At 49.8% G+C, this 25,797-nt stretch overlaps 3 protein-coding genes across 8 annotated transcripts in view; 1 reads left to right on the top strand and 2 right to left on the bottom strand.

Moving 5' to 3' along the window:
* LOC306832402 (plastin-2) overlaps window positions 1-12,422 on the top strand; it is a 36,055-nt gene extending 23,633 nt beyond the window's left edge. For all 3 annotated transcript variants that reach the window (XM_079357053.1, XM_079357055.1, XM_079357054.1), the window contains 15 exons: window positions 2,044-2,113; window positions 3,424-3,572; window positions 3,641-3,764; window positions 3,852-3,984; window positions 5,347-5,428; window positions 6,376-6,541; window positions 6,894-7,036; window positions 8,089-8,184; window positions 8,459-8,654; window positions 8,768-8,846; window positions 9,472-9,586; window positions 9,730-9,863; window positions 10,064-10,184; window positions 10,424-10,548; window positions 12,039-12,422. In XM_079357053.1, coding sequence (XP_079213179.1) covers window positions 2,044-2,113; window positions 3,424-3,572; window positions 3,641-3,764; window positions 3,852-3,984; window positions 5,347-5,428; window positions 6,376-6,541; window positions 6,894-7,036; window positions 8,089-8,184; window positions 8,459-8,654; window positions 8,768-8,846; window positions 9,472-9,586; window positions 9,730-9,863; window positions 10,064-10,184; window positions 10,424-10,548; window positions 12,039-12,171 — 1,866 coding nt within the window. In that variant the 3' untranslated portion in view covers window positions 12,172-12,422. The remainder of the gene's footprint in view (window positions 1-2,043; window positions 2,114-3,423; window positions 3,573-3,640; window positions 3,765-3,851; window positions 3,985-5,346; window positions 5,429-6,375; window positions 6,542-6,893; window positions 7,037-8,088; window positions 8,185-8,458; window positions 8,655-8,767; window positions 8,847-9,471; window positions 9,587-9,729; window positions 9,864-10,063; window positions 10,185-10,423; window positions 10,549-12,038) is intronic.
* Window positions 12,423-12,656: 234 nt separating this feature from the next.
* On the bottom strand, window positions 12,657-16,477 carry cnot11 (CCR4-NOT transcription complex, subunit 11). The gene is made up of 8 exons (XM_079357075.1): window positions 15,723-16,477; window positions 15,157-15,321; window positions 14,910-15,062; window positions 14,576-14,778; window positions 14,282-14,484; window positions 14,089-14,185; window positions 13,252-13,530; window positions 12,657-13,171 (listed from the first exon to the last, which is right to left on the bottom strand). Exons 1-7 carry the CDS (start codon window positions 16,039-16,041, stop codon window positions 13,333-13,335), a joined length of 1,338 nt encoding a protein of 445 aa, XP_079213201.1. The 5' UTR covers window positions 16,042-16,477; the 3' UTR covers window positions 12,657-13,171; window positions 13,252-13,332.
* Window positions 16,478-19,694: 3,217 nt separating this feature from the next.
* LOC306832409 (abl interactor 2-like) overlaps window positions 19,695-25,797 on the bottom strand; it is a 28,120-nt gene continuing 22,017 nt past the window's right edge. The window contains exons 5-12 of one of the 4 annotated variants that reach the window (XM_079357063.1): window positions 25,596-25,687; window positions 23,377-23,523; window positions 22,441-22,565; window positions 21,200-21,535; window positions 20,906-21,070; window positions 20,742-20,822; window positions 20,440-20,634; window positions 19,695-20,360 (exon numbers count right to left, since the gene is read on the bottom strand). In XM_079357063.1, the coding sequence (XP_079213189.1) occupies window positions 20,185-20,360; window positions 20,440-20,634; window positions 20,742-20,822; window positions 20,906-21,070; window positions 21,200-21,535; window positions 22,441-22,565; window positions 23,377-23,523; window positions 25,596-25,687 (1,317 nt within the window). In that variant the 3' untranslated portion in view covers window positions 19,695-20,184. The remainder of the gene's footprint in view (window positions 20,361-20,439; window positions 20,635-20,741; window positions 20,823-20,905; window positions 21,071-21,199; window positions 21,536-22,440; window positions 22,566-23,376; window positions 23,524-25,595; window positions 25,688-25,797) is intronic. The other 3 variants (XM_079357064.1, XM_079357065.1, XM_079357066.1) reach the window with 3 other exon arrangements.

Consider the following 25,797-nt stretch of genomic DNA (forward strand, 5'->3'; position numbering starts at 1 on the left):
TGTGAATAATCTGACACGCTGCTCGGAGACGGTGCCGTCCATGACGTCAGGTCCTCGTGAAAACAGATTTAGAAAACTGGAAGTTCAGTATCCGAGAGTCATTTACTGAAGACCAGAGGGAGGAAGTCAGAAATAACACATGAGAAGAAGCAACAGGGAGATACACAGAGAGACAACATCCAAACAAACAGGCGCTTAAAGATCAAACAGGAAACAGGTCAATTCAAGTTACATGCAACAGAACTGATCCAGGTCCATATTAAAGGTGAACTTCAGTCACAGAGAGGAAGAAGTATCTGAGGATTCTCACTTCACTTTGAAACGTCATGTTAATGCTTGTAAATCCACTCTGATCCTGTATTTGATCATGTCTATAAACCCCTCTATTTCAGCCCTGCTCAGAACAGGCTGTTTCTGTGTCTGTAGCTTTAAATATGTAAATGAGCTGTGTCTGACCACGCCCCCTCTCTGGAAGGGCTCGGGTGTACTCGCTGCTTTCTGGCTCCATGTCCTATTGTTTACGGTGAGAAGGCAGACTCAGAGGGCAGAACAAACACCTAGCTGTGGGAGGGGCTACTGCCCTTTGTGATGTCATGAAAGGGAGGGGCTACTGCCCTTTGTGATGTCATGAAAGGGAGGGGCTACTGCCCTTTGTGATGTCATGAAGGGAACATCTCCAAACGGCCTGTTTGAGCAGGCAGAAGACAGAGAGGATGGACTTTTCATCATTGGGGGGTTTGTAGACAGACTAGAGACACATGTTAGAGGAACATGGAGCAGAGGATTCTGGGTAATATGTGACCTTTGAAACTTCAAACAGTGAGACTTAAACATCAACTGCAGAAAGTCGTTCTGATAAATGTGTGAACAAGTTAAAGACATGTGCAGATTCTCAGGGATCCATCTCTCAGAGAAGATCTCTTTTTAAATGGTTCTGAGTTATTTCTGATCGATGACCTTTAAGTTGAAGATCTGAAAACAGGAAACAGATAACGGGGCTCCTCGTTCCTCTCAGCCTCTTTCACACCTCTGAAGCTGCAGACCAGCGTGTCAGCATGCAGGCTGCAGCAGGAAGTGACGATCCTCTGAGGCGTCTGTTCACCCGTCACTACATTTAACGACAGCTTTCACATCTGGAGACGAAGGAGACGTGTGAGACAGATCTGAGTCTCTCAGTGTCCGGTCTGCTGCTCACCACACTGGGACGTGTCGTCCCCCAGCTCACACTCAAATCTCACCAAGTCCTACCCGTGTGTGTCTTATTTACAGTCACAAATATATGCAATAATACACACACACACACACACACACACACACACACACACACACACACACACACACACACACACACACACACACACACACACACACACACACACACACACACACACACACCTACACCTGACAACATCTTATATCAGGAGGTCAACATGGCTTCAGGCTTTTAATCCAATCTGCTGACAGAGCAAACTAATGTAACGTGTTCAAATAACACGACTTTAGACTTTCACGCAGCAGAGCAATCAGAGCCTCACACACACACACACACACACACACACACACACACACACACACACACACGAAAGAACTTCACATTTTAAGACAGCTTCTCATCTTTTTGTCTGATTGTCAGATTTGATTTATTGAAAGCCGCTGAGGACAGATCGGAGCAGCTTCATGTTTCCTTTGAAAGTGTCGGAGTGACTCACATCAAGCTGATCATCAGGAGACTCAGCTCTGTTTCCTGTTTCAGAGAGTCCGGCCTCAGTTTGAGGATGTTGAATTGAACTTGATGATTGTGTGTTAGAGGAGGAGGTGCTGCTGATGAAGGCAGCCTGCAGTGTTCACATGTGAAGGGACTCAAAGATGGACTCTCTAAATAAGTGAGCAGCTGCTCAGCTCTTATTTCACACAGCAGACAAACAGAGAGCAGCGCAGGCAGGAAGTCCGAGGCAGAACAGAGAAGTGTGAGCGCTTTGCATCACACAGTCAGGACTCATCGTCCACTTCCTCCTTTCTCTCAAACACTTCTTTATGTTTCAGCCTCCAAACATGGCCACGCCCATCTCTGCAGAGGAGCTGGAGGAGCTCAGAGAAGCCTTCGCAAAGACCGGTAGGGTTAGGGTTACACACACACACACACACACACACACACACAGAGCACAGAGCACACACACACACACACACACACAGAGCACAGAGCACACACACACACACACACACACACACACACACAGAGCACAGAGCACACACACACACACACACACACACACGCACAGAGCACAGAGCACACACACACACACACACACACACACACACACACACACACACACACACACACGCACAGAGCACAGAGCACACACACACACACACACACACACACAGAGCACAGAGCACACACACACACACACACACACACACACACACAGAGCACAGAGCACACACACACACACACACACACACACACACACACACACAGAGCACAGAGCACACACACACACACACACACACACACACACACAGAGCACAGAGCACACACACACACACACACACACACACGCACAGAGCACAGAGCACACACACACACACACACACACACACACACACACAGAGCACAGAGCACACACACACACACACACACACACACACACAGAGCACAGAGCACACACACACACACACACACACACACACAGAGCACAGAGCACACACACACACACACACACACACACACACACACACACAGAGCACAGAGCACACACACACACACACACATACACACACACACACACACACACACACACACACACACACACACACACACACACACACACACTCACACACTCACTCACTCACTCACACACCTTGAGTGGGATTAGATTTATGATAGGACACAATACTCATCTCTCTCTCTCCTCCCCCTCTCTCTCCTCCTCCTCCTCTCTCTCCTCCTCCTCTCTCTCTCCTCCTCCTCCTCTCTCTCCTCCTCCTCTCTCTCCTCCTCCTCCTCTCTCCTCCTCCTCCTCTCTCTCCTCCTCCTCTCTCTCTCTCCTCCTCTCTCTCCTCCTCCTCTCTCTCCTCCTCCTCCTCTCTCCTCCTCCTCCTCTCTCTCCTCCTCCTCCTCTCTCCTCCTCCTCCTCTCTCTCCTCCTCCTCCTCTCTCTCCTCCTCCTCCTCTCTCTCCTCCTCCTCTCTCTCTCTCCTCCTCCTCTCTCTCCTCCTCCTCCTCTCTCTCCTCCTCCTCTCTCTCTCTCCTCCTCCTCTCTCCCCCTCCTCTTCTCTCCCCCTCCTCTCTCTCCCCCCTCCTCCCCCTGCTCCTCCTCCTCCCCCCCTGCTCTCTCCTCCCCCTCTCCCCCTCCTCTCTCTCTCCCCTCTCTCCTCCCCCCTCCTCCCCCTCCTCCTCCCCCCTCCTCCTGCTCCTCCTCAGATGTGGATAATAATGGCTTTGTGAGTAAGGCAGAGCTCACAGATCTGTTCCGAGCAGCTAACCTGGCTCTGCCTGGATATAAGATCAGAGAGATCGTGCAGGAGCTGACCAGGAGCAGCGAGCAGCTCACCTTTGATGAGTTCACTCAGGTGAGTGTGTGACATCATGAAGACGGACACACAGCTCTGAACCCTTTATGACACGCCTCCCTCTGCAGGTCGTCCACGGGCTCAAGAGCACTGAGGTAGCCAAGACGTTCAGGAAGGCCATCAATAAGAAAGAAGGAATCTATAACGTGGCAGGAACCTCGGAGCAGTCAGGAACTCAGCACTCGTACTCAGGTACACACACACACACACACACACACACACACATCTTTATTCTAAAGGTGTTGACATCATGGTTGTGTGTGTGTGTTCCTCCTGCAGAGGAGGAGAAGGTGGCCTTTGTGAACTGGATCAATAAAGCTCTGGAGAAAGATCCAGACTGTCAGCATGTTCTGCCCATGGATCCGTCCCAGAACGACCTTTTCACCGCCATGGGAGACGGGATCATTCTGTGGTAGGAGCAGATTTCATACAGTCTGTGATGAATGCCCCTCTCTCACCTGAGTAACACCTGTGTGTGTGTGTGATCTCACATGAGTAACACCTGTGTGATCTCACATGAGTAACACGTGTGTGATCTCACCTGAGTAACACCTGTGTGTGTGTGTGATCTCACCTGAGTAACACGTGTGTGATCTCACATGAGTAACACCTGTGTGTGATCTCACATGAGTAACACGTGTGTGTGTGTGTGATCTCACATGAGTAACACGTGTGTGATCTCACATGAGTAACACCTGTGTGATCTCACATGAGTAACACCTGTGTGTGTGTGTGATCTCACATGAGTAACACCTGTGTGTGTGTGTGATCTCACATGAGTAACACGTGTGTGATCTCACATGAGTAACACGTGTGTGATCTCACATGAGTAACACGTGTGTGATCTCACATGAGTAACACGTGTGTGATCTCACATGAGTAACACGTGTGTGATCTCACATGAGTAACACCTGTGTGTGATCTCACCTGAGTAACACGTGTGTGTGTGTGTGTGTGATCTCACATGAGTAACACCTGTGTGATCTCACATGAGTAACACGTGTGTGATCTCACATGAGTAACACCTGTGTGATCTCACATGAGTAACACCTGTGTGATCTCACATGAGTAACACGTGTGTGATCTCACATGAGTAACACCTGTGTGATCTCACATGAGTAACACGTGTGTGATCTCACATGAGTAACACGTGTGTGTGATCTCACATGAGTAACACCTGTGTGTGATCTCACATGAGTAACACGTGTGTGATCTCACATGAGTAACACCTGTGTGATCTCACATGAGTAACACGTGTGTGATCTCACATGAGTAACACCTGTGTGATCTCACATGAGTAACACGTGTGTGATCTCACATGAGTAACACGTGTGTGTGATCTCACATGAGTAACACGTGTGTGATCTCACATGAGTAACACGTGTGTGTGATCTCACATGAGTAACACCTGTGTGTGATCTCACATGAGTAACACCTGTGTGTGATCTCACATGAGTAACACCTGTGTGTGATCTCACATGAGTAACACGTGTGTGATCTCACATGAGTAACACGTGTGTGATCTCACATGAGTAACACCTGTGTGTGATCTCACATGAGTAACACGTGTGTGATCTCACATGAGTAACACGTGTGTGATCTCACATGAGTAACACCTGTGTGATCTCACATGAGTAACACCTGTGTGTGTGTGTGATCTCACATGAGTAACACGTGTGTGATCTCACATGAGTAACACGTGTGTGTGATCTCACCTGAGTAACACGTGTGTGATCTCACCTGAGTAACACGTGTGTGTGATCTCACCTGTCAGTAAGATGATCAACCTGTCTGTTCCCGACACCATCGACGAGAGGACCATCAACAAGAAGAAGCTCACGCCCTTCACCATCCAGGTGAGCCTCCTCAAACGCCCTCATGTGACCATTCAAAGGTCAACCAGCTCACACTACAGTGAGCCCAGTCTGGATCCAGTTTGAGTTTACAGTGAGTCCAGTCTGGATCCAGTTTGAGTTTACAGTGAGTCCAGTCTGGATCCAGTTTGAGTTTACAGTGAGTCCAGTCTGGATCCAGTTTGACTTTACAGTGAGTCCAGTCTGGATCCAGTTTGAGTTTACAGTGAGCCCCGTCTGGATCCAGTTTGACTTTACAGTGAGTCCAGTCTGGATCCAGTTTGACTTTACAGTGAGTCCAGTCTGGATCCAGTTTGAGTTTACAGTGAGCCCCGTCTGGATCCAGTTTGACTTTTACAGTGAGCCCAGTCTGGATCCAGTTTGACTTTACAGTGAGCCCCGTCTGGATCCAGTTTGAGTTTACAGTGAGCCCAGTCTGGATCCAGTTTGAGTTTACAGTGAGCCCAGTCTAGATCCAGTTTGAGTTTACAGTGAGTCCAGTCTGGATCCAGTTTGAGTTTACAGTTAGCCCAGTCTGGATCCAGTTTGAGTTTACAGTGAGCCCAGTCTGGATCCAGTTTAACTTTACAGTGAGCCCCGTCTGGATCCAGTTTGAGTTTACAGTGAGCCCAGTCTGGATCCAGTTTGAGTGTACAGTGAGTCTAGTCTGGATCCAGTTTAACTTTACAGTGAGCCCCGTCTGGATCCAGTTTGAGTTTACAGTGAGTCTAGTCTGGATCCAGTTTGAGTTTACAGTGAGTCTAGTCTGGATCCAGTTAGTCTCCATGTTTGGCTCACAGAGGGAAGTGGTCTTACTTTGAATGAAAACCAGATTCTGGATCACCTCTGGACTTTGTGTTTCTCGTCTTGAGTCCTTGATCCTGCCGTCTTTGAACCAATCAGTAGGACTTCTGTTCTTCACATCCTGCGTTGTGTCCCTGGTCTTATAGGAGAACCTGAACCTGGCTCTGAACTCGGCGTCGGCCATCGGCTGTCACGTGGTCAACATCGGAGCCGAGGACCTGAAAGAGGGCAGGCAGCACCTGGTCCTGGGTCTGCTGTGGCAGGTGATCAAGATCGGACTGTTCGCAGACATCGAGCTCAGCAAGAACGAAGGTTTGGATCAGCTGTTTATGACAGACATGTTTCATCCCGTCCTGAGAAGGTCGAGAGAGTTTCAGACCCACGGCCCAATACAAAACATCAGTACAAAACAAGCTAGCTCCATTAGCCAGTTAGCTTAGCTTAGCTTAGCACAGAGCTGATGTGTAGCTAACCTGGCTCTTGATGTCAAACTAACAGCACTTCTTGTGTGTGTGCGTGTGTGCGTGTGTGTGCGCGTGTGTCTTTTTGTGTGTGTGTGTGTGTGTGTGTGTGTGTGTGTGTGTGTGTGTGTGTGTGTGTGTGTGTGTGTGTGTGTGTGTGTGTGTGTGTGTGTGTGTGTGTGTGTGTGTGTGTGTGTGTGTAGCTCTGATTGCTCTGCTGCGTGATGGAGAGTCTCTGGAGGATCTGATGAAGCTCTCTCCTGAGGAGCTGCTGCTCAGGTGGGCCAACTATCACCTGGAGGAGGCGGGCTGTGGGAAGATCAACAACTTCAGCTCCGACATCAAGGTGAGCACACACTCACACACGACACACACAACACACACACTCACACACACTACACACACAACACACACAACACACACACTCACACACTCACACAAGAGATCTGTCAGTCTGCCGGTTCTTCTCTTTGTAAATCTCTCCCGGTGTCTTATTGACTCGGTCTTGGACCCTAAATGTCCGGGTCCTGGACTCGTTGTAGGAGCGCTCTGGTCTCAGGCAGGTCGTGATGAGGGCGGTCTTCACTAACACTCGTAGAAACACATTTGACACTCATCATTTTCAAGTCACGTCCTCTTATTACTTTGATCAAATCAACGAAAATACACAAGAAGCTTTGAATGTGACTTTGTTCCTTATTTTACACGTTTTACGCCGACACACGGAGGCGTCCATGTTTGTTTGAGAAGCGTCAAAGTCACCACACGACACACGGAGGCGTCCATGTTTGTTTGAGAAGCGTCACAGTCACCACACGACACACGGAGGCGTCCATGTTTGTTTGAGAAGCGTCACAGTCACCACACGACACACGGAGGCGTCCATGTTTGTTTGAGAAGCGTCACAGTCACCACACGACACACGGAGGCGTCCATGTTTGTTTGAGAAGCGTCACAGTCACCACACGACACACGGAGGCGTCCATGTTTGTTTGAGAAGCGTCACAGTCACCACACGACACACGGAGGCGTCCATGTTTGTTTGAGAAGCGTCACAGTCACCACACGACACACAGAGGCGTCCATGTTTGTTTGAGAAGCGTCAAAGTCACCACACGACACACAGAGGCGTCCATGTTTGTTTGAGAAGCGTCACAGTCACCACACGACACACGGAGGCGTCCATCTTTGTTTGAGAAGCGTCACAGTCACCACACGACACACGGAGGCGTCCATGTTTGTTTGAGTCACCCCAGTGTCTCCAACATGTGGAGGCGTCCATGTACATCTTGAACGTGTTGTGTTCTGACTGCATCGACTGGACTCTTGTTTGTAGGAGAGCGTTTGTTATTCTGTGTGAGGTGAAGTCATGTGACCTCGGTGTGTGTTCTGTTTCAGGACTCTAAGGCGTACTACAACCTCCTGAACCAGGTGGCACCCAAAGGAGACGAGGATGGAATCCCCCCGATCGCCATCGACGTGTCGGGCATCAGGGTGAGGGTCTGCAGCTGAGTCTGACGTCCGGGGTCACAGTCCCCACAGAAAGCAGGCCAGGGTCTGAGGGCTGAAGGTTTCAGGACTTGGTACACTACGTGGGTGCCAGGAGGTCTGAGAGGGACTGAGGGGGGAGGGGTGTTTAGTATCTGATCAGGGTCTACACAGGAACCAGCAGGTGGAGTCTGTGCAGGCGATGAGGGTTCAGCTAAAATGTGATTTACTGATGAAACGACTCGTTACTGACTGGAAGCGTCCTGGTTTGTCCGTGCAGGAGAAGGAGGACCTGAAGCGGGCCGAGTGCATGCTGGACCAGGCCGACCGGCTCGGCTGCAGACAGTTCGTCATGCCCCCCGACGTCGTCCGAGGAAACCCCAAACTGAATCTGGCCTTCGTGGCGAACCTGTTCAACAAATACCCGGCTCTGAAGAAACCCGAGAACCAGGACATCGACTGGAGCTCCATCGAAGGTCAGACCGTCCTCCGACAACATCCTGCCAGAAGTCCAGTCCAAATACTTCAAAGAAAACTTTATTTAATCTGTGTTCACCTTCAGAGAGTTTAACCAGGTGTTTCTGTGCAGGTGAGACCAGAGAGGAGCGGACCTTCAGGAACTGGATGAACTCTTTGGGAGTGAACCCTCGAGTCAATCACCTTTACGCGTAAGAGAACTCTCTTCTCTAACATATACTTTATACAGCTGCATCATTTATCCATAAATCACTCACTCTTCTCCTCATCAAATGTTTTGGATTTTGAATTCATCAAAATATTTGAATGTTTGTTCTGATTTAGATAGATTCACAATTTCTACTAATCCAACAATAGCAGCTCTGCCCCCTAGTGTTTAAAATGAGTACTGCAGTCTAAACTGTAATCATCACAGAGAGCTGTCTCCCCCCCTCCTCTCACACAGGTCAGCATGTGGTGGACACTGTAGCTTCAGTGTTTAGCCAGCTCTGCATGTGGTGGACACTGTAGCTTCAGTGTTTAGCCAGCTCTGCATGTGGTGGACACTGTAGCTTCAGTGTTTAGCCAGCTCTGCATGTGGTGGACACTGTAGCTTCAGTGTTTAGCCAGCTCTGCATGTGGTGGACACTGTAGCTTCAGTGTTTAGCCAGCTCTGCATGGGTCTGTAAAGCTTTCTGCGTTCTAACCTCTCACGTGTGTGTGTGTGTGTGTGTGTGTGTGTGTGTGTGTGTGTGTGTGTGTGTGTGTGTGTGTGTGTGTGTGTGTGTGTGTGTGTGTGTGTGTGTGTGTGTGTGTGTGTGTGTGTGTGTGTTACAGAGACATCGATGACGCTCTGGTGATCTTCCAGTTGTACGAGAAGATTAAGGTTCCCGTGGATTGGGACAAAGTGAACAAACCTCCGTATCCTAAACTGGGCAGCAACATGAAGAAGGTAAAACAGCTGATCACATGACATCACAACATCAGGAAAGAGCACACTGCACACATTACAATAGTGACCTGATGGTGGCGCTAGAGGACATGAGCCAGTTCAGCACACAGTGGAGTGTATGACAGTTATAAATGTGTCCTCAGCTGGAGAACTGTAACTACGCCGTGGAGCTGGGCAAGAAGGAGGCCAAGTTCTCTCTGGTCGGAATCGCAGGTCAGGACCTGAACGCAGGGAATCGAACCCTCACCCTCGCTCTGCTGTGGCAGCTGATGAGGAGGTAACAACACTGGATGAATCAATCAGAGAGACGAGAAGAATTCTGCAGGTCTTTAACATCTAAACCTGTGTGTGTGTGTGTGTGTGTGTGTGTGTGTGTGTGTGTGTGTGTGTGTGTGTGTGTGTGTGTGTGTGTGTGTGTGTGTGTGTGTGTGTGTGTGTGTGTGTGTGTGTGTGTGTGTGTGTGTGTGTGTGTCTCAGATACACTCTGAACATCCTGGAGGATCTCGGTGACGGACAGAAAGTGATCGATGACACCATCGTGGTCTGGGTGAACGGCACGTTGTCTCAGGCTGGAAAACCAACTATCAGCAGCTTCAAGGTACACACACACACACACACACACACACACACACACACACACACACACACGCACAAACTCTGACTGATGACACATCTCTACAGATCAGATAGATTTAATCTAAGTTACTGGTGCGACGATGTCTGGATGAAGTGTGTAATTATTAGTGTGTCTCTGTGTGTGTGTGTGTGTGTGTGTGTGTGTGTGTGTCTCTGTGTGTGTGTGTGTGTGTGTGTGTGTGTGTGTGTGTGTGTGTGCAGGACGGCTCCATCAGCAGCAGCATGCCTGTCCTGGATCTGATCGATGCCATTCAGCCCGGATCGATCAAATACGACCTGCTGAAGACTGAAGACCTGACCGAGGAGGAGAAACTCAACAACGCAAAGTACACACTGACTCACACACTGAGTCACACACTGACTCACACACTGAGTCACACACTGACTCACACACTGAGTCACACACTGAATCACACACTGACTCACACACTGACTCACACACTGAGTCACACACTGACTCACACACTGAATCACACACTGACTCACACACTGACTCACACACTGAGTCACACACTGAGTCACACACTGAATCACACACTGACTCACACACTGAGTCACACACTGACTCACACACTGACTCACACACTGACTCACACACTGACTCACACACTGACTCACACACTGACTCACACACTGACTCACTGACTCACACACTGACTCACACACTGACTCACACACTGACTCACTGACTCACACACTGACTCACACACTGACTCACACACTGACTCACACACTGACTCACTGACTCACACACTGACTCACACACTGACTCACACACTGACTCACACACTGACTCACACACTGACTCACACACTGACTCACACACTGACTCACTGACTCACACACTGACTCACACACTGACTCACACACTGACTCACACACTGACTCACACACTGAGTCACACACTGACTCACACACTGACTCACACACTGACTCACACACTGAGTCACACACTGACTCACACACTGACTCACACACTGACTCACACACTGAGTCACACACTGAGTCACACACTGACTCACACACTGACTCACTGACTCACACACTGACTCACACACTGACTCACTGACTCACACACTGAGTCACACACTGACTCACACACTGACTCACTGAGTCACACACTGAGTCACACACTGACTCACACACTGACTCACTGAGTCACACACTGACTCACTGACTCACACACTGACTCACTGAGTCACACACTGACTCACACACTGACTCACTGAGTCACACACTGAATCACACACTGACTCACACACTGAATCAATCACACACTGAATCAATCACACACTGACTCACACACTGAATCAATCACACACTGAGTCACACACTGAATCAATCACACACTGAATCAATCACACACTGAATCAATCACACACTGAATCAATCACACACTGAATCAATCACACACTGAGTCACACACTGACTCACACACTGACTCACACACTGACTCACTGAGTCACACACTGACTCACACACTGACTCACACACTGACTCACACACTGACTCACTGAGTCACACACTGACTCACTGACTCACACACTGACTCACACACTGACTCACTGACTCACACACTGACTCACTGACTCACACACTGACTCACACACTGACTCACTGACTCACTGACTCACACACTGACTCACACACTGACTCACACACTGACTCACTGACTCACACACTGACTCACTGACTCACACACTGACTCACACACTGACTCACACACTGACTCACACACTGAATCCTGTCTGATGTTTTTAAATGGACTCTGGAGAGCTGGAGCGTCCCTCACCATGTGCTCTCCCTCTGTCTCCAGGTACGCCATCTCCATGGCGAGGAAGATCGGCGCCCGTGTATACGCGCTGCCGGAGGACCTGGTGGAGGTGAAACCAAAGATGGTGATGACGGTGTTCGCGTGCCTGATGGCGCGCGGCATGAAGCGAGCGTAGAGCGCTCCAACACGCAGGACGGACTGAAGGTCAGCGGTGACTTCAGAGCGAGCGCCACAGACAGGAAGTGAAATATACAAACGCTTTCTAACAGGGTACAGATACTGTGACACTTTGACAATCAGGTACAAAGAGAGGGTTGATTTAGGCTCCGCCCACTGCTGTCTGTTACATCAAATAAGAGAATCTGAACTTTCACTTTTTCTGTTTTTTTTAAAACACTTAATAAACAGATTTTGTATTAAAACGTTGTCTGTTCTGGTATCTGTGTAACACCTCCCGTTGCCATGGTGACGGACAGGTGGACTCCAGGTCTGACCTCACGTTTGTTCAGTGACTTCACTGCTCATTAGATTACTTGATGTGTGTGAGCCTGTTAGCGTAGCTTAGCATAAATATATCAGTTGGAACACGCTAACCTGAATAAAACTCACGATGTCATGATGAAAACAAACGCCACTGAAGAAATGAAACAACACGCCACGTCAAAGGAGAGAAGAGTTTGTTTAATTACAGAAAAATGTTTTTAATTCAAAAGCAGAGAGAGAGAGAGAGAGGAGGCCGAGTTAATCTGAAAAGAGAGAGAGGGGTAAACGATGAACCTGCAGACTGATCGTCCTCACCACATATTTACAAAACAACCATTCACCTGCTGGGATCAACAGGCTGAACCAAACCACGCCCCCTTCTGCTTCTGTCAACTCAAACCACGCCCCCTTCTGCTTCTGTCAACTCAAACCACGCCCCCTTCCACCTCTGTCAACTCAAACCACGCCCCTTCAGCATCCTTCAACTCAAACCACGCCCCCTTCAGCTTCTGTCAACTCAAACCACGCCCCCTTCAGCTTCTGTCAACTCAAACCACGCCACCTTCTGCTTCTGTCAACTCAAACCACGCCCCTTCCGCTTCTGTCAACTCAAACCACGCCCCCTTCCACCTCTGTCAACTCAAACCACGCCCCTTCAGCATCCTTCAACTCAAACCACGCCCCTTCCACCTCTGTCAACTCAAACCACACCCCTTCCACTTCTGTCAACTCAAACCACGCCCCCTTCCACTTCTGTCAATTCAAACCACACCCCTTCAACTCAAACCACGCCCCCTTCAGTATGTTTTAACTTGAAACCCGTTGTGCGGGTGCAGCGTCTCTGTGAGGAGGGTTATTTTGCGGGTTTGGCCTCGGCCGGGTTCTCTCCCGTGTCCAGGGTCTTGAGGAGGCGGAAGAGTCCGGCAGCTTCGCGGATGCGGCTGAACTCGATGCAGAAAGCCTGAACCTCGATGAAGAGGTCCTGAACGTTTATGATCTTGTTCCTGATCAGAGACTGGAGGAAGACGCAGACCAGGCGCACCAGACGGTTCTGCAGAGAGAAACACCACAGAGCATCTTAAATACTGACTCAGCAGCGCCCTCTGCTGGCTGATTGTTGGTTTGATGCATGTTTTTAAAGAGCTCATGAAGTTTGCATTAAACAGAGAAAGATGTAAGTCTGCGATGTCCAAACTTTTTTCATTTCAGGTAACAGGTTTTTTTCTTTTGGTTGTTTTGTTTTGGTGGGGGGGGAGGTTTCATTTTAAATAATATTGTAAAAGGAACTTTATGTATTTTTTCATTATTCTTTTTCTGTTTTTTTATTTGTTTTTCTCAGAATCAAATCTGTAACTTGGTTAATGATTTATATGTGCATTTATTTCAGGTTATTAAACATCTTTCAGCTCTCACTAACAGGAAAAAAGAAAAATAAACTAAATATATAATCTGAATGAGACCTCGGGACATAATCTTCTGATTCTTCGATTGAAGTCGAAGGCCGCAAAAAAATCCCCTCAAGGGCCACAAATGGCCCCCGGGCCGCACTTTGGACCCCCCTGATGTAAGCGGTGTGTGTTTGCATGGAGGGACGGCGGTGGACGAGTACCTGCATGTACTTGTCTTTGATCTGCTCACAGGTGGAGATGCAGTTGGAGATGTAGAGGTGGATGAACTCGGGCGGCAGGTCGACGGCCGTGGTCAACCTGACGAGGACGAGACAAACAGAACCATCAGAATCACACGAGTCATGTTTGATCATCTGGAAACAGGAAACGGGGAATCACGGGAGTGACCCTGACCTGTTGACGACCTCCATGGAGTGCAGAGACATGTCCATGTTGACGAGCACAGAGAAGTACTCGGTGATCTGACTGCTCTGCATCAGCTTCAGCAGCATCTCGATGGCCACCAGCGGGTTGTTCTCCACCAGGTCGGGGAGCTTCGCCGGGGACAGGCCGATGTGATACACCAGCTTCGGGTCCTTCTCCAGCTCGGCCAGCAGCTACACACACACACACACACACACACAGAGCTGATGTTACAGGATCTGATGACGGTCTGACCCGTCCCAGGTTGACCCTCTGTGAGCTCACCTGTGACTGCTGCTGGGCCGACAGCGGGCTCTTGAAGGCTTTGGACATGATGCGTTTGATCTCCACGCCCGTGCTGTTCTTCACACACATGGAGCGGTCCCACTGCACGCTGTGATCCGGCTCCGTGGGGTTCAGCCACGCCAGCTCGTCCTCGCACACGTGCAGAGGAGGCGGCGGACGGATGAACTCGGGTCTGAAGTGACCTGAGGGCACACAGAACAGAACGCACGTCTCATCTCCGGAGCGTCTGGACCTCAATCAGACCAACTTCCTTCAGTCCGACTAAAAACCCAACAAGGTCCTCGGTTCCCCTTTAACATAAAACCACACTTACTCTCCAGTGGTGGGCGGGGCCCTGTGACCAGAGACTCGATGATCTGATTGGCCACTGAGCTGTCGAACCCTGAGTTTGATGAATCTGGATCGGGGTCGTTGAGGATGCTGGGGAAGCTGGCTTTACTCTGAGTGGGCAGCTCGGACTGTCGCTCTACAAAACACACACACACACACACTGACCACCTTCCTCCAGTCTGGACCAATGAAACGGCTTCATGTCGTGTGTGTGGCGGTGCATTACTGACCTGCTAAGGCGAGCTGCAGCCCGCTGATGTCGATGGACTGCGGCATGTTGCCCACGTCCATGCAGGACACCTGTCGAGGCGTCTTCTTGAACAGATCTCTGGGCGGAGCCAACATCAGCTGAGACAGGAAGAACTTCTCCGGCTGGGTGATGGGAGGAAGGAAGCCTGGAGGGGTCAAAAGAGATTTACTTTATGAAGAGCGTTCTGGCCAATCAGAGACGTTTAATAAGTGAATGAATCAGACTCATTGGGTTGTTTCTCCACCTCCAGAATAGAGATACACTTTTACACAGGTCGGCCATTTTTATTCTCTACAGAGAAGCGATGCTACTGGTTGAACTCGGGGCTTGTTGCATTTAAAGAGACACACACACTAAAACAGAGCGTTCAGAGAGAGCTGGTCTCTGCTGCTTCATGTTATATTTGGACCAAAGACCAGAAACACAGATGATTCTTTTATGGACTGTTTGAAAAGAGCGGGAGAATATGTCCTCTTTAAATATACTGTGTAGGTCAGGAAGCAGCACGCGCTGGTGTGACGTCACAGAGCAGGAAGCGAGTCCTACCTGAGAGCACCTTCTCCTGCTCCTCCCCTGCAGGTGACGGGTTCAGCAGGTGAGCGAACACGGCGGCGAACGGGTTCGCGGCCAGCGGCTCGGTTCGGTACATCTCCCAGAGCAGGTAGAGGGCGGTGAGTCTCTGCGGGGAGCTGGGCAGCAGGTCCGGCTGCTGCAGGAGCATCACCAGAACCGAGCCCACCCGGAAGTGCTCCGCTTTCCCGAAGTAGTGGTGGAAGTGTGTGGAGAGGCTCTCGAAGGTGTTGGTGCACGCCTCCTCCGAGATGATGCTCAGCAGGTTGGACAGTTCCTTCGGAGCCAGAGTCATGGCTCGGCTCGGCTCGGTTCGGCTCGGCAAAGATCGGAACTGAGACAAAAACACTCTTTAAATCCGGCTAGCACATCAAACTGTTCATAATCTAAACTCACGTTTCTCCGCGAGTCATCGCACGAGCTCAGCTAGCAACCACTTAGCTTAGCCTAGCACCGCTAGCCCACACAAACCAACAAAGTCATGTTGTAAACTTAAAAGTCCAAAAGTCCAAAAGTCCGGATCCTCTCTGAGCTTCCGGGGGATTAAACAAGATCCTCATGAAACCAGAAAAACAACAAGTAGTCCAAATATTCCAGTACTGACGAGTTCTCCTCGCTGCTACTTTGAAACAGCGCTAGCCGTTTAAATTCTGATTTGACCTGCAGGGCGCAGTGCATTGTGGGTGACGTAGTTTGGCGCGGTTTCTATTTACTTTTTACGAGAAAATAAAATGTTAAATATATATATATGTACACGAAAGTTGTTTTTGAAATCAATAATCTAAAATTTATCAAGCACTAATCCTAAAAATTAAACCGATGGAAAAAGTTACCGTGACAGGCGTTTCCTACCCGGAAGCAGTCTTCGAAGTATCACTTGACTTCCGGTTACCATAAACCAAAAGTGAACATGATTGATGGGAGAGTTTTTATGGGTTTTCTGAGTGCTGGTTAGGTATTCTATATAGATATATAAACATTATTAGTTTATATATCTATGAGTTAATCAGCAGAGGGAGAATGAAAGTGTTTTTGATTTTTGCAAGTTAAAATAGTGTCATACCTGAACATGGCTCTCCTGGTAAAGGAACAAGGCCTTCTTTAATAATGACACATAATAGTAATAATAATAAGAATAAGGTCACTGTGGTTTTGAAGGGATCTGACTCTGCAGAACCTGCAAACAGCAGCAAACTTTAAACCAAAGTGAAACAGTGCTCCATCAGGCGATGACTTTGGTTTTCTTAATCCATCTGAACTCAGTCAGACAGAGGAAACAGTCCTGGAATTTAAAAAAACAGACAAGAGCGGTTTAAGCTAAATCTAAATCTGATTACAGTGTGAATCTTTTTGGGCCACTAAGATGGAGGTTGGAGATTTAACCAAAAGGAAGTCGTGGATTCAGACACTTCACTGTACAAAGGTCGGGACTTTAGAACAGTGATTCTCAAAGTCGGGTCCCAGGACCCTGAAGGGGTCTGCAGAATCATTTACAAAAAATGTTGTAAAAGTTTCATTGTATCATTGAAAAAGCGTATCTACAAACTGGGACCTCTCGCACCAATAAAATCTGCACTTTAGTCCAAAACTCCCGCCCACTTTAGTTTTGTGCCAATAGATGAACAGATATGATCTGATATGATCGTGACATGTCTGTTACTTCATCGAGCGCAACAATAACAAAAACAACTCAAAAGGAGAAACACTGATCAGCATCATTTCCTCCAAAGTTTACAACATAAATGACTGAAGTATAAATGTGCCTGTCCCTTTAACACATGTTTGTTCTGCAGGACTTCAGACAGGAGGTGAAAGCTGAGTCAGGCTTTCAATAGGTCGATCGATCATTAAGTAATGATTATTATTATTAATTGATCACACATTTGTGTCGTGGTGCAGATAAAATAAGAGGCAGAAACACGAACAGATCTTTAAAACATTTACTTTTAATTTTGTTGATTTCATACAAAAAGAACCGATCGTTGTGCTTTCAGTCAGTTTACTCTCCAGACGTCACGTTCGACCAGGAGGAGAGATCAACAACCATCCAGGTCGAGACCTCGACTCCTGAGTGACTCCATGTTGCTCCGGTCACAAAACAGGTCAGAATAAAAACAGCGCATTTCAAAGGGAAGTGATGCAAAAATGAGATCTAGAAACATTCAGTTGAAACACGTTTATAACTATAAGTGTCAAATATGAGCTGTTTGTCTCACTTTGAATCTTTGCACACGTCCCTTCACTGATACGAAATCAAGAGCAAACATCTGAATCTGTAAGACTTTACATCGTGGACGAGGTCAGAGGTCACACGTCGCAGAGCAGAGTCCTGGTAAAATCAGCCTGAGAGAAGTCGACACAGATCATCTCCTTATTCAGTCCAAACGCTTTAAAGGGAAACTGAAGAACAAAAACCAGAGTGACCAAACGTGACGAGGAAACGTCTCAGCACCTCCTCAGGGGATCGATGTGTGGACCGAGAGGACGGGGGAGACAGCTCTCTGTGATGATTACAATTTAGACTGCAGTACCCATTTTAACCACCAGGGGCAGAGTGACAGACTGCTCCTTTAAGGCCCAAATATGTCTGAGTTTATAAAATCAGAATTCCCCGTCATGCTCCCAGCAGGAGAGTTAATTTGGCACATCCTGGTTTTTGTATTCAAACCGCACGAAGAGGAAACTCGTTCAGGTCCATAATCACAACAGGAGTTAAAGTTTGGTTCATACTGGTTTACACACACACACACACACTGTACACACTCTTACAACACACACACCTGCGTTCACAACACTCCCACATATGGCACAAAATGATCCACCTTCATCACAACCAAACAGCACTGAAACATCACAAATCTCAAAGAGCATGAACGTATAAAAAACACAATCAGAAAGTAAAATCTGTAAAAACACGGTGAATAAAATCATCAGTTATATTTCAGGCATGCAGGCAGACACACTGTAAACTTTATAAACTGGCAACAGGTCCAAACTGTCCAGAAGGCAGCTCGGTCAGGTCCACTTCACCACAAGGAGAGGCTCAGGGATCAGACAGGGGGCGGAGCTTATGAGTTAAAGGGAGGCTTAGAGGACGATGTGTTTAATCAGCTGTACGTGCACGCCATGACCATGTTGATGAGCAGAAATAATGAGCTGCTGTAACGGTGAATGGTGAAACAAACAGGAGAAAAACATCACTCTATAGCACCCCTAGTGGCCAAAAACTCCACAGAGCACCTTTAATGAATCCTTGATTTTCTGTTTTGTTCTGATGTTTCAGAGTAAAACATGTTTCTTCTTCTTCTTCCTCGTCCTCGTCACGTCTGAAGCTTTAAACAAGCTGTGACCATAAAGAACATGAAAAGGTTTTAAAGCTCGACGTTATGGCTTCACGATTCAACACATGGCTGTGCTCTTAGTGTTATTGCTAAAGCTTCTGTCTCTGATCAGAATAATAATAATAGTATTTATAATAATAATCTTATAATAACTTCAGTTTAACACACGGAGGAGATAAAGAGGGGTCGGACGTGGAGGAGAAACATTTAAAATCCTACTTAGTGAAATCAGAGACGTCATGATGTCATCGTCATGATGTCATCGTCATGATGTCATCGTCATGATGTCATCGTCATGATGTCATCGTTTGTGTCTTCATTTGTTTTTAGTGATCTGGATGTTTTTTAATGAGTGTCGTCTGAAACTCTGTTCAACAGGGACGAGCTCAAACCTGTGAGGCTTCACCTCAGACACACACACACACCGTCTGCAGACACACACACACACACACACACACTCAGTCTGCAGACACACACACACACACACTCAGTCTGCAGACACACACACACACACACACTCAGTCTGCAGACACACACACACACACACTCAGTCTGCAGACACACACACTCAGTCTGCAGACACACACACACACACGGTCTGCAGACACACACACACACACACTCAGTCTGCAGACACACACACTCAGTCTGCAGACACACACACACACACTCAGTCTGCAGACACACACACACACACTCAGTCTGCAGACACACACACACACACACACTCAGTCTGCAGACACACACACACACACACACTCAGTCTGCAGACACACACACACACACACACAGTCTGCAGACACACACACACACACACACACACACACTCAGTCTGCAGACACACACACACACACACACTCAGTCTGCAGACACACACACACACACACACACACACACACACTCAGTCTGCAGACACACACACACACACACACACGCACTCAGTCTGCAGACACACACACACACACACTCAGTCTGCAGACACACACACACACACACACACACACACACTCAGTCTGCAGACACACACACACACACTCAGTCTGCAGACACACACACACACACTCAGTCTGCAGACACACACACACACACACACACACTCAGTCTGCGTAGTGCATGATGGACTCGACGTAGTTCCCGGGGAAGAGGCCGGTGGTGGCGTTCATCACTCCTTCGTACCAGCCGTCTTCGTTCTTCTTGATGACGTAGATGATGGCTCCTTCCTGGAACGACAGCTCGTCCTCTTTGTCCGCTGAGTAGTCGTAGATGGCCACCACTAGGGGGCGACACACATCCATTAATATGAATGATGCAGGTGAGTTGACCCTGAGCCGATCATCCACACAGCAGCTCACCTTTCTCCAGGTAGCTCCTGGGGGCCCACGGAGGGTCTTCTTCAGCGTACGGGTCGCTGTACTCCACCACGGCCGAGTCCTCCTCCTCCTGTCCGTCCTCCAGCGGCTGAGGAGTGGGCGGAGTCTCCTCAGGCGTTGGTTGGCTGTCAGCGGCGGCCGGGTGAGGAATAAGAGCGGGAGGAGAGGAGTCTGAGACTGGAGGAGAGAGCAGACGTGCGAGCATGGAGATGAATCAAACAGGAAGTGGAAGCATCAGAAGACTCTTTCATGATTTTTCTGCTTTATGAAACGTCTCGACTTACTGGACTCTTGAACTCGAGCAACAAACCCCATGAGAGGGAGCTGTGGAGTGAACTGCAGGGCGGAGGGAGGCGGAGGAGACGCTGAAACAAAGATCAGACTTGACTCAGCTCATGTTCACATGTAAACCTGCAGGAGGCGCAGCGCCCTGCGTTAGAGCTGCTACCTGGGCTTTGGTTGAAGTAGGGACCCCCGTTGACCTGGTTCTGAGCTACGATTGGCTGGCCGGTCACAGAGGGCGGGCGGCGGTACGGCAGAGACCCCCCGACCTGAGGAGTGTGCGGTCGAGGCTCGGGACGGTTCATACTGAAGAACTGAGGGACGATGGGACCTGGGGGAGGAGCCAAGATGGTGTCTTTGTTTTGTTGCCACGGTAACAAACAGGAATCTATCATTTGATTTGATAAGAAACTCAACATTAATATCTACTTCCTGTCAGGTGGAGGAGGAGGAGACTCACCGTCAGCAGGAGGTGAGGAGGAGGAGGAGAGTGGAGAGGGAGGAGCAGGAGGAAGGAGAGGAGACAGCTCTGCAGGCAAAGCATCTGATTGGAGCTGAGGCGTGGCGGGGGCGGGGTTAGAGGACGGGGAGGGGCTGGTGGGTGCAGGTGGTTGTGAGTTTGTTGGCGGTGAGGAGTCGGCGTGCTGTGAGGGCGAGTTTGGAGGCAGAGGAGCGTTTGGATGTGTTAAGGTGGCGGTGGAGGAGGAAGAGGAGAAGGAGGAGGGAGTGGGTGAAGGGGAGGGGGAGGAGTTAGGAGCAGTGGACGAGGAGCTAGCAGGTCCAGCAGTCGGGGAGACTTCAAGAATGAGGAAAGGAAGGAAAGAAGGAGGGAGGGAGGGAGGGAGGGAGGAAGGAAGGAAGGGAAGGAAGGAAGGAAGGAAGGAAGGAGGGAGGGAGGGAGGGAGGAAGGGAGGAAGGAAGGAGGGAGGGAGGGAGGAAGGAAGGAAGGAAGGAAGGAAGGAAGGGAAGGAAGGAAGGAAGGAGGGAGGGAGGGAGGGAGGAAGGGAGGAAGGAAGGAGGGAGGGAGGGAAGGAGGGAGGGAGGGAGGGAAGGAAGGAAGGAAGGAAGGAAGGAAGGAAGGAAGGAAGGAAGGAAGGAAAGAAAGAAGGAAGGAAGGAGGGAGGGAAGGAAGGAGGGAGGGAGGGAGGGAAGGAAGGAAGGAAGGAAGGAAGGAAGGAAGGAAGGAAGGAAGGAAAGAAAGAAGGAAGGAAGGAAAGAAAGAAAGAAGGAAGGAAGGAAGGAGGGAGGAAGGAGGGAAGGAAGGAAGGAAGGAAGGAAGGAAGGAAGGAGGGAGGAAGGAGGGAAGGAAGGAAGGAAAGAAGGAAGGAAGGAAGGAAGGAGGGAGGAAGGAGGGAAGGAAGGAAGGAAGGAAGGAAGGAAGGAAGGAAGGAAGGAAGGAAGGAAAGAAGGAGGGAGGGAGGGAGGAAGGAAGGAGGGAAGGAAGGAAGGGAGGGAAGGAAGGAAGGAAGGAAAGAAGGAGGGAAGGAAGGAAGGAAGGAAGGAAGGAAGGAAGGAAGGAAGGAAGGAAGGAAAGAAGGAGGGAAGGAAGGAAGGAAGGAAGGAAGGAAGTTACAACAAAACAAATATTACATCAAAGAATCTGAAGACGACGAGCTGTGAAAGACAAAAACATTCCCATGCAGTCAGGAAGAACGTGTGTGTGTGTGTGTGTGTGTGTGTGTGTGTGTGTGTGTGTGTTACCTGGGAAGGTGGAGGGCGGTGAGGGCGTCGGCACGGCGATGGGAACGCCCACACAGCCGCTCCCGCTGTTCTCTCTGCTGCTGCTGCGACTGCTGCTGCTGGGGTGACTGCCCCCACTGCTGCCACTGTACACACACACACACACACACACACACACACACACACACACACACACACACAGTGTTACTTCTACGACAAGTCGACTCTTTGACCTTCGTGGTTAGAAAGACGTGATAACACGGATAAACTGAAGGAGACAAACGAGAGTCGAGTCGAGCTGCAAACACAGAATCTGATTGGCTCAGGAGCAGACAGAGAAGCTGATTGGATGGGAAATATTCTCTGTATCAGAGCTGTGATTGGACGGCAGAGACTGACGTCATGTGAGTCAAACATTTAAATAATCAAACGTTCGGCTTCTCCTTTATTTTGAAAGAACTTAATCGTCTTGTTTCCCATCCAGCAGCAGCTCGGCCTGCTCACACAGGACGAGCTCATGTTGTCATCAGGAGCCAGAGACAGGAAGTGAGTGAGAGCAGAGGAGGAGCTCATGTTGTCATCAGGAGCCAGAGACAGGAAGTGAGTGAGAGCAGAGGACGAGCTCATGTTGTCATCAGGAGCCAGAGACAGGAAGTGAGTGAGAGCAGAGGAGGAGCTCATGTTGTCATCAGGAGCCAGAGACAGGAAGTGAGTGAGAGCAGAGGTTAGTAGAAGCTGTGAGGATGGAAGCACAGAGTTAGAGCGTCGGATGAAGAACGAAGAGAAACGAGAGACGAGCAAAGATTCAGAGCAGTTAAAAGCTGAATCTGGTCTTTAGCTCGTCGACACACGAGTCCAGAATATTTGCTCGTGATGATGAAATCATGGACAGATGGAAAGCATGAGTGAAGCTGAGAGAGCGTCCCGTTCCAGCAGCTGTGTTCGATCCCCGTCTACCTGTAAGTGCGGGGTCGATGGTTGAGGGTGGCGGTGCGAGCCGGACTGGCGAGCTGCTGCATGTTGTTTCTGGTGGGACTGGAGACGTAATCATTGGGCACCACTGGGGGGCGCACCGGCTCCAGTGTCCTGTAGGGGGAGTTCTTCCTGTACATGCATAAAGGTGAGCGTGTGAAGGAGACAAACAGAGAACCTGCTGCTGCCTCAGTCTCAGTTTCTGCTCTCTCCATGTTTGGAGTCATAAATAAAAACAGACTACATGTCATGTGTGCGAGGAGCCACAGGGGGGCGCTGCAGCTCTCACTTTGTGTTGCAGCACAAAGAGCAGAAGAGTCAAACAGAATCAGCACATATACAGAGAGTTAAAGGAGCTTCACACAGACGGACACTTGTCATCTTCAGCAGCATCGTGTGACGAAGGATCATCAACACCTCTGTGTTTCTGTCGCTTCAAATGAACGGCTCAGAGAGAGAGAGAGAGAGAGAGAGGGAGAGAGAGAGAGAGAGAGGAAGAGGGAGGGAGAGAGAGAGTGAGAGAGAGAGAGAGGAAGAGGGAGGGGGGAGAGAGAGAGAGTGAGAGAGGGAGGGAGAGTGTGAGTGGGATTCTGGGTGTTGTTGTTCGTGTGGGATGACAGCAGGACTGTCGAGTGAAGCGTGATGCCAAGTCCCTGCTGTGTGTGTGTGTGTGTGTGTGTGTGTGTGTGTGTGTGTGTGTGTGTGTGTGTGTGTGTGTGTGTGTGTGTGTGTGTGTATGTGTGTGTGTGTGTGTGTGTGTGTGTGTGTGTGTGTCCCTCTGCACACTCATCATACTTTTCGTTTTATTCTTTGCTTCCTTGTTTTTTTGGCGCTGTGGGCGTCTGAACTGTTTTGGCTGATGATGAAGGTTGGTGGTTGGTGAGCAGCCGGCTGATCAGCAGGTAACAAACAGGAAACAGGAAGAAACAGGACGACAGGAGGCTTCAGGTGTTCAGAGGCCAGCTGGCTCTCTGAGCACCTCCACCTGTGCTCACTGTGTGTCAGAGCGTCAGGAGACGACTGAGTCCTCTCTCTGCTCAACACCTAACAGACCAACCAAGAGGGAGGAGGAGGAGAGGGGGAGGAGGAGGAGAGGGAGGAGGAGGAGAGGGAGGAGGAGGAGAGGGGGAGGAGGAGAGGGGGAGGAAGAGGAGAGGGAGGAGAGGGAGGAGGAGGAGGAGAGGGAGGAGGAGGAGAGGGGGAGGAGGAGAGGGGGAGGAAGAGGAGAGGGAGGAGAGGGAGGAGGAGGAGGAGAGGGAGGAGGAGGAGAGGGGGAGGAGGAGAGGGGGAGGAAGAGGAGAGGGAGGAGGAGGAGAGGGGGAGGAGGAGAGGGAGGAGGAGGGGGAGGAGAGGGAGGAGGAGGAGGAGGAGGAGCGGGGGGAGGGAGGAGGAGGAGGAGGAGACGACGGGGGGAGGGAGGAGGAGGAGGAGGAGGAGGAGCGGGGGGAGGGAGGAGGAGGAGGAGGAGGAGGAGACGACGGGGGGAGGGAGGAGGAGGAGGAGGAGGAGGAGGAGGAGGGGGAGAGGGAGGAGGAGGAGGAGGGGAGGAGGGAGGAGGAGGAGGAGAGGAGGAGGAGGAGGGGAGGGAGGAGGAGGAGAGGGAGGAGGAGGAGAGGGAGGAGGAGGAGGAGGAGGAGAGGGAGGAGGAGGAGGAGGAGGAGGAGGGGGAGGAGGAGAGGGGGAGGAGGAGGGGGGCGACACAGCTGGGTGACCTAGATGTTTGAGGGGAGAGAACACAACAAGCTTTCACAACGCATGAGGTTACTCTTTTTCCTCTGAGCACTGTGTTTCAGACTGTGTGTGTGTGTGTGTGTGTGTGTGTGTGTGTGTGTGTGTGTGTGTGTGTGTGTGTGTGTGTGTGATGTCATCCCTCTCTGTCTTATCTAATTCATCGCATTGTGCTTTATCGTCCCAAAAGAGACAGACACTCGCTAAAAAACCTGTGACACAGTCAAACACACACACACACACACACTTATCTCCCCGTCAGTGACGACATGGACACACGTGTGCTCCTGTGGAGGTGGGCGTGTTTGTCCCAGAACAAACCAAGAAAAAAACCCAGGACTAAACTTCAGGTGACTTTATTCACCTGAAACCACAAACAGATTCATGCTGAGAGAGAAGGGTTAACAGGAGTGTGTGTGTGTGTGTGTGTGTGTGTGTGTGTGTGTGTGTGTGCGTGTGCTAGGTGGAGTACGTACCCTAGGATGCCCTTGCCCGCCCTGGGGGGGCTGGGTGGTTTCTGTGTGGGGGGGTTGGACCTGGACAGTTTTGTGTTCTGCTGACCGTTAACCTGCAGAGAACAAACAACAGGTGAGTCTTTACATCAACACTGCTCTGATGGTTTGTGCAGAGCCACGCCCCCTTCATGTGTGATCTGTAAAGACCAGGATGGAAGAGGAG

This window comes from Symphodus melops, assembly GCF_947650265.1.
Source record: "Symphodus melops genome assembly, chromosome: 12".
Taxonomy (NCBI): domain Eukaryota; kingdom Metazoa; phylum Chordata; class Actinopteri; order Labriformes; family Labridae; genus Symphodus; species Symphodus melops.